The sequence below is a fragment of the Triticum dicoccoides genome, chromosome 2B (assembly GCF_002162155.2).
Source record: "Triticum dicoccoides isolate Atlit2015 ecotype Zavitan chromosome 2B, WEW_v2.0, whole genome shotgun sequence".
Taxonomy (NCBI): Eukaryota; Viridiplantae; Streptophyta; class Magnoliopsida; order Poales; family Poaceae; genus Triticum; species Triticum dicoccoides.
The window spans coordinates 680,184,540-680,191,468 of record NC_041383.1 but is presented as its reverse complement, the minus strand read 5'-3'; the positions used below and the strand labels follow the sequence as shown (position 1 = coordinate 680,191,468).

The following is a 6,929-nucleotide window of genomic DNA, read 5'->3' as shown; positions in this document are numbered from 1 at the left end:
ATTGTTTGACCCTCTGCTTTTCATCTTAATAAGCTGCGTTTAAGAATGTAGGGTGGAAACAACTTTCCCCTGTGTTCCCTATTATATTCTTCTTCTGTTGGTTGCTTACATTTTGTACATGTTATATGTACATCGTAATTCATAAAAGGCATCAAGTTGGGTGTTGTTCTTTGCACATTATCAATGCCTGGCTACCTGCTGTCATTTCTAACTGCTCAACTCGAATAATCTAGGAAAATGTACGTTTTCAGAAATGCACAAATGCACCGTTAACAATAGTATGCCATTGATTGATGGCATGTTATGTGTAAAAGATCTACACTAGAAACATCTTCCCGTTGAAGTTTTCTGTTGCCATTTTAACTTAACGTCACCTATTGTATTTTTGCCTGGGTACCTGATGCCTCTTCTATGTTCTGACTACCAAACTGGCTGCAGGTGCTTTTAGTACTCCATTCTCACAGACCATGTTTGGTACAACAGGTCCTACTAAAAACAGTGAAACTTCATTCGTGACAAATACAGGTAAATTAGTTGAACACTGAGTGCTTGGCTTTGGCTACCTGCCACCAGTTCTAATAACTGCAAAACTCTTTTCAGGTGCTCCAACTTTCACAGGTCTGCCTAATTATCTCTGTTACTACCCATCAGTTGCAAATTCGGATTAAGTATTTTAAATTCGTTGAACACCTGCATTCGTTTTCAAACCTAGACAAATCTACATCTTTTAAGATTGATGATCCCTAGTATGGTTCATTGTTAGAGAACACCAAATAAACTAATGAAGGGGCTATAATCATCATTTTAACATTTCACAGGTGATTCAGTCTCACGGCCTGCTAAAATCCCTTGGATCATATCTTCCACAAATGCAGGTAAATGAACTGAACACTCTCAACCGTTTTCATACCATATAGAAAGTCCATCTGCGCATATTGATACCTGAAATTCTTAGTTGTCACCTGGCAGAGAAACTCCATCACCGATAGTAATATTCTGCCTGCCATGTTTTATAACTCAGCAGGTTGATATATATATCTGTTCTCGTCATACCTCTTGGTTTCTATGGCAAACTATTTCCCAAAACCGAGGAATTTTCCCCCTCTTGCATTTATCAGCTGCTTTCTTTTTTCTACTTGTTTTATACCCACAATAGTTGCAGGATTGCACTGGCATCTGGAAGCTGATAAGCATACACACCACAAATCATATAATACACCTAGTTGGTTACATGCACATGCTCATTTTTGTGGGCTTGTTGGGCAGGTGCTTTTAGCACTCCATCTTCGCAGACAATGCTTCATACGACAGGTTCAACTAAAAACATTGAGACTTCATCAGTGACAAGTGCAGGTAAATAGTTGAACACTGAGTCCTTGGCTTTGGCTACCTACTATCTGTTTTAACTGCAAAACTCCTTTCAGGTGCTCCAACTTTCACAGGTTTGCCTAATTATCTTCATTGGAACCCATCAGTTGCAAATTCAGGTTAAGTATTTTTTAAATTCGTTGAACAGCTGCATTCATTCATCATAGAGAACATAAGGAACTAATCAACGGGCTATATGCATAATATCTAACTGTCAAACTCTTCACAGGTGATTCAGTCTCACAGCCTGCTAAAATTAAAATCCCTTGGATCATATCTGCCACAAATGCAGGTAAATTAACTGAACACTCAACCGTTTTCGTAAGCATGAGCTACGTCTACACATATTGATACCTGAAATTGTTTGTCAGAGAAATTCCATTACCGATAATAGTGTTCTTCTACCCATATTGATTTCTCCTGTCCTCGTACCACTTGGTTGCTTCGGCAAGCTATTTTGAAACTGTGGTGGATATCCTTTTCTGACTCTTGCATTTGTTGGCTGCTTTCTTTCTTCTACCTGTCTTATGCCTATAACAGTTGCATGATTTCACTTGCACAGTGGGTTGCCTGTACATGTTCATTTTTACGGTTATAGGTCTTCGCTAAAAACTCCAGGATCTCACTAAAAAATGTTAGTCTGAGTTTAGACTATTGATTTCCAATCTGCACTAGCCCTTCCCTCGCATTTTTAAATGTTTTGACTGTTAAGAGGACATTATATGTAAAACGTGAATAAATGAATGTTAATACTAATACTTATTTGGATGATCCTAAAATGTGTTAATACTTGGGCAGACCCAGTCGACCTAAGAGAGCTGACAACTGCTGAGGAAGATGACCCCGATAAAAAAAGGCAACGGACTAATAAATTGGTAATGCTTGGTATAACTGGCTTTCTGCTCAGTCACGCATTTCCTAAGAAGTACTCCCTCCGTCCGGAAATACTTGTCATCAAAATGAATAAAAGGAGATGTATCTAGATGTATTTTAGTTCTAGATACATCTCTTTTTGTCCATTTTGATGACAAGTATTTTCGGACGGAGGGAGTACGTACAATATTAACTGGTCGAGTACTTGTAGGAATGCAGGAGCTAGCGTCTGAAACTGAAGCTGGTACTGGCGCCATGAACTTGATAGCCTGATTGAGTCGGGCCTTACTCGCTGTGCTCCTTGAAGTCTATTAGTTGCAGTTGTGTTGGAGGATACCATTAAGGAGGTGTTTGGATTAGAGAGTGGTAACGTCAATGGTAAAGGAATTAGATCACGCTGGTAACGGGGACGTAATGGATAAATCCTTGTTTTGTTTGGTTCATGCCTGTAAAGGAATCTAGTTAGACTTCATGGTTGTTGCGGCCGGTGGCTGAAAAGGAGAGCAGACAAGGGAGAGGCACTGGGTTCTTTTGGGAGAGAGAGCAGAGGAGCACTCGAGATTTCTCCCGGAAACAAACACCTCCTAGGTATAAATCTTATTAATGGTTCATTCCTGGAATCGATCCCCTCTTTGTTTGGTCAATTCTTGATCAGCAAAGGAGTGCACTCCCATATAAACAGAAGCATGATCACACACACACACACCATTGATGTTGGTGTTTTGGTACATCAGCACGTTTGATTGTATACACATATGAGAATGAACTGCCAGCAAACAGTACTCGTAAATGCGTGAGCTTGTTCAAGATTGTATGACTGAAACTTGTGATCCATCGGATAGATTGCAGTAGTTCAGAAAACAGAGGGAACGAAAGCAACTCTCAAGTTCAGAGGGTGAGCAGATCAGAAATCTAATTTTGTTCATATATAAAAGTAATGAGCTGCAGAGTGAACATCTACTGCTGCACAATCTACTTTTTGTGAAAACACACAGTGCATCGTCAAAATGAAACAGCGACAAACAATTGAAACCATAGGCTTAACTTGTCATGAGCTTGGAGTGCATGACCAACACAGGTTGAATGCATTAACTTTGATAGCTGAATGCCTGAACGGCCCAGGAACCATTCAGGAGTTACATACGGGTGCATCACCTACAGCCATATATGAAGCTACCGTACAATGAAAAACAACACCTAAGATAATCGGTTGAAGCAACAAATCAAAATTTTAAGACCAGGTAACAGAGTTGGTTGTTTTAGAAAGGATAATCATGTCCACGAGCACCGCGGATCCAGGCGTAACCATGGCAATCATGCTGAGGGAGTGAGGGGGAGTTTTGGCTGCCGAGCATTAACCCTGCAGATGATGCAAATTGAAAAACTCTGGTAAGCATCGTAATGTGCTGCAAATGTACAGTCATTGTATGAGTAAATTTGTTGCCGTTGGAAGATAAAACGTAATACATAGTAAAGGCAGAGAAAAATAAAACGAAGTACTCCTCAAACAGAATTTAACCTAGAAACTATCTTTATGACAGTGTAATTCACATGGGACAACTAACTTTACCGAACCTAGAAACTATCTTTTTGCTACGCACTGAATACAGATGCAAAATACAAGGGCATAATCAGCAATTTTGATACAGAACATTGCATAAAAAGGGCAACCTAGGTAAGTAAGCCTGCATAAAAACATCCAAATTGTTTATCACCCACTACACCATTAAGCTTCTATTTGATACAGATATGAGGGATTGCCCATACAAATTCACTGGTAAGCATATCTAGCTAATAACCGAGATACATATGCATCAGATAGTTGGCCTATCAATGCCACATTTGAACCACACTAGAGAATTTGCACGACATGAAAAAGTTGACGACTTGACTTTAGTATGGAACTTTACAAGGATTAGTACTTACATCCTTGTTGCATCTAGAAGCATGCTAATTAAGCGTGTACAACATACTAACCAGAGCTAAGATGAACATAGAGTTCCACGGAAGAATAAGCCTTGAAAATGTTGTATATGTTTGTGCATCCATCGTCACTTGATGAGGCCCCATCTGACAGCTTCACAATCATTTTTTTGAGCCTTGGCGCACATTTGAGTACTAGTTTCAAGAAATCAATTTCATGATCTGCTCCTCCATAGCCACTGATCTCCACTTCTTCGATTCGAGTCAAGGAGATAGTTTGGGATCTCCAACCCGTGGACTCACATGGACAATGAGGTGAGCATCCTTCTTTCACCTAAAACCAAATATAATATATATGTGATTTTTTTGCGGGAAAAATATTATATGTGATTTTTTTGTGAGAAAAACATTATATGTGATTAATACACAATGTATCATTAGAGTATGTAATCAGAGCAGAAAATTACCGATGATCTCTGTAGAATGACCTTAAGCTTCTGCATAGCCCTACAAATTCTATTCATCCTGAGGACATGAAACGCGAGCCCTCCATACACATGTCCATTTGTTTCGAGATGTAGCTCCAAAGCAGAAAACTCGGCAATCATATGCTTCTCTATCTCGTGCATAAATGTCTCCTCTTCACTGACAAAAATAGGATTCTGGAAAACAATTTGGTACGATATGTATCATTCACAAATTTAGTTTGGTCAGAGCTTGCTATAAGTTGAGTGGGAGAAGGACGTACGGCGCTGGCATGAATCTGCAGCGAAGGCAGCTGTCCTGGTCTCTCAACCGTCTGCAGAGTCACCTGCTCGAGTCGCCAAACACCGAACACAATGGGCACCTCGAAGTAGCAGCATCTCCACGCGACCATCTCCACCATTGGTGCCAAGACGGAGATGCTGACCTTCTCCATTGCCGGAAAAGACACGGTCACTTGCCTAAGCACGGGGGCAACGATGTTGACACCATCCATCCAGTCGGTTTGAAGCAGGACAAGCTCCTGCAGCGACGCCGAGCTGACCGCAAGCGTGGCGCTCACAGCGAGGTCGTCGTTGTCGGAATAAACGTTACTCAGGCAGAGCGTGCGCAAGCGCGGGGAGCAGGAGAGCAAGGCGTCAATGTCGGCGGTGCATGCCCACAGGTGCAGCTCCTCGAGTGCGGGGAACTCGACGCCGGTTGGCACGCGGAGGATGACGTCGACGGGGTGAAGGTCCAGCAGGATGGAGGTGGCGCGGTGGAAGCAAGGCAGGTCGACGATGAGCGGACCGTCGAGTAAGTTCGTGGGGAGCTCAAACTCGAACTCCTCCGGCTCGAGCCGCGCGGCGGCGCGGAGCAACGAGTTGACTCTGGCAGCGTCGACCAGGTGCTCCTCGGGGATCGGCCATGGTAGCCGCTCGTTGGGGAAGCGGATTTTGATGAGGGAAACCACGGGCAGGGGTCGAGGTAAGCGGTCGAGCACCGCTTCGAGCGAGTGGAACGGGACGTCGCTGAAGACGATCTGGCGGAGGCGGGGCCAGAGGCTGCGCCACCGGCGGGAGAGGACCCCGGTGCGCGCGGCAGCGCTGACGCAGGGTAGGCCGGCGAGGACGAGGAGGAGGAGGTCGTCGGGGAGGTCACTGATGAGATCCGGTCCGCCGCCTTGGGCTAGCAGCCGGGGGGAACGCCGACGAGGTCCCCACCTTAGATGCATCGAAGCTCCGGAAAACCCCACCGTCCCCCTCCCACCAATTAGCTACTACCTGTAAAAAAAACAATATTAGCTACCAATGGAGGAAATGAACCATGAACAATGGTGTTAGGTAGTAGTTCTCTCTCTTTCGTTTACACACACCAGGTCTCGAATACGACTTGGAAAGAAGAAAGAAACAAAGTAAAGCAGTTGTGCCGTTTCTGATCCAAGGATGCTTCACTCCTTCAGCGTCCTGCTTTTTATAGCTTTAACCCATTTTGGACCCACGAACCTGCTAGCTGGCTCGCGAATCCGAGTTGGACGTTCGATGACGCGCCCTTCCCCTTGATTGGTCAATGTGGCACCATCGGCTGCCACGACAACACTTTCCCATGATGTCGTTGCATCTTCAATCGGTGTGGCTGCTTTCCAGCCGTGTCGTTTCTAATCCAGGGATGCTTCGCTCGTTCCACGCCTTGCGTTTTATGGCATTAACCCATTCTGGGACCACGAACTTGCGAGCTGGCTGGCGAATCTGAGTTGGACGTTCGATGACGCGCCCTTCCCCTTGATTGGTCCATGTGGCACCTTCGGTTGCCATGGCATCACTTTTCCTTGATGTCGTTGCATCTTCAATTGGTGGCGCTGGTTTTCAGCCGTGCCGTTTCTGATCCAAGGATGCTTCACTCGTTCCACGCCTTGCTTTTTATGGCATTATCCCATATTTGGCCCACGAACCTGCGAGCTGGCTGGCGAATCCGAGTTGGACGTTCGATGACGCGCTCTTCCCCTTTGAGTGGTCCATGTGGCACCTTCGGCTGCCATGGCAGCAGTTTTCCTTATGTCGTTGCATCTTCAATTGGTGGCGCATGTTTCCAGCCGTGCGTTTCTAATCCAAGGATGCTTTGAAAGCGCAGGTTAACTCCCATAGGGGGGGGGGGTAAATTGGAGATTTTTAGAAATTCGTCAAACTCTGAAGAATTTGACGAAGATTAGAGTGAGAGAAATAGAAACACAAGGGAAACTAAGGCATCATAGAATCAGAGTACATGCAATCAGGATACGTGAGAGTGAAGAACATGCAATCATA

At 44.3% G+C, this 6,929-nt stretch overlaps 1 protein-coding gene and 1 pseudogene across 1 annotated transcript; one reads left to right on the top strand and one right to left on the bottom strand.

Annotated features, from left to right (window-relative positions):
• Positions 1 to 2,645, top strand: part of LOC119361134 — a 5,030-nt pseudogene extending 2,385 nt beyond the window's left edge.
• Positions 2,646 to 3,318: 673 nt separating this feature from the next.
• On the bottom strand, positions 3,319 to 6,019 carry LOC119368300. Its single transcript, XM_037633594.1, has 4 exons — positions 4,913 to 6,019; positions 4,632 to 4,826; positions 4,219 to 4,498; positions 3,319 to 3,601 (listed from the first exon to the last, which is right to left on the bottom strand). The coding sequence occupies exons 1-4, from the start codon at positions 5,858 to 5,860 to the stop codon at positions 3,501 to 3,503; spliced, it is 1,524 nt and encodes a 507-aa protein (XP_037489491.1). The 5' UTR covers positions 5,861 to 6,019; the 3' UTR covers positions 3,319 to 3,500.
• Between the last annotated feature and the right edge of the window lie 910 nt (positions 6,020 to 6,929).

What these genes read in the sequence shown, in the direction of transcription:
- LOC119368300 (XM_037633594.1), bottom strand. Translation starts at nt 5,860, where the DNA reads ATGCATCTAAGGTGGGGACCTCGTCGGCGTTCCCCCCGGCTGCTAGCC. An exon ending in TGCAGATTCATGCCAGCGCC is followed by an intron (nt 4,827 to 4,912) that starts GTACGTCCTTCT and finishes ATTGTTTTCCAG; the next exon opens with AATCCTATTTTTGTCAGTGA. An exon ending in CTATGTTCATCTTAGCTCTG is followed by an intron (nt 3,602 to 4,218) that starts GTTAGTATGTTG and finishes CATCATCTGCAG; the next exon opens with GGTTAATGCTCGGCAGCCAA.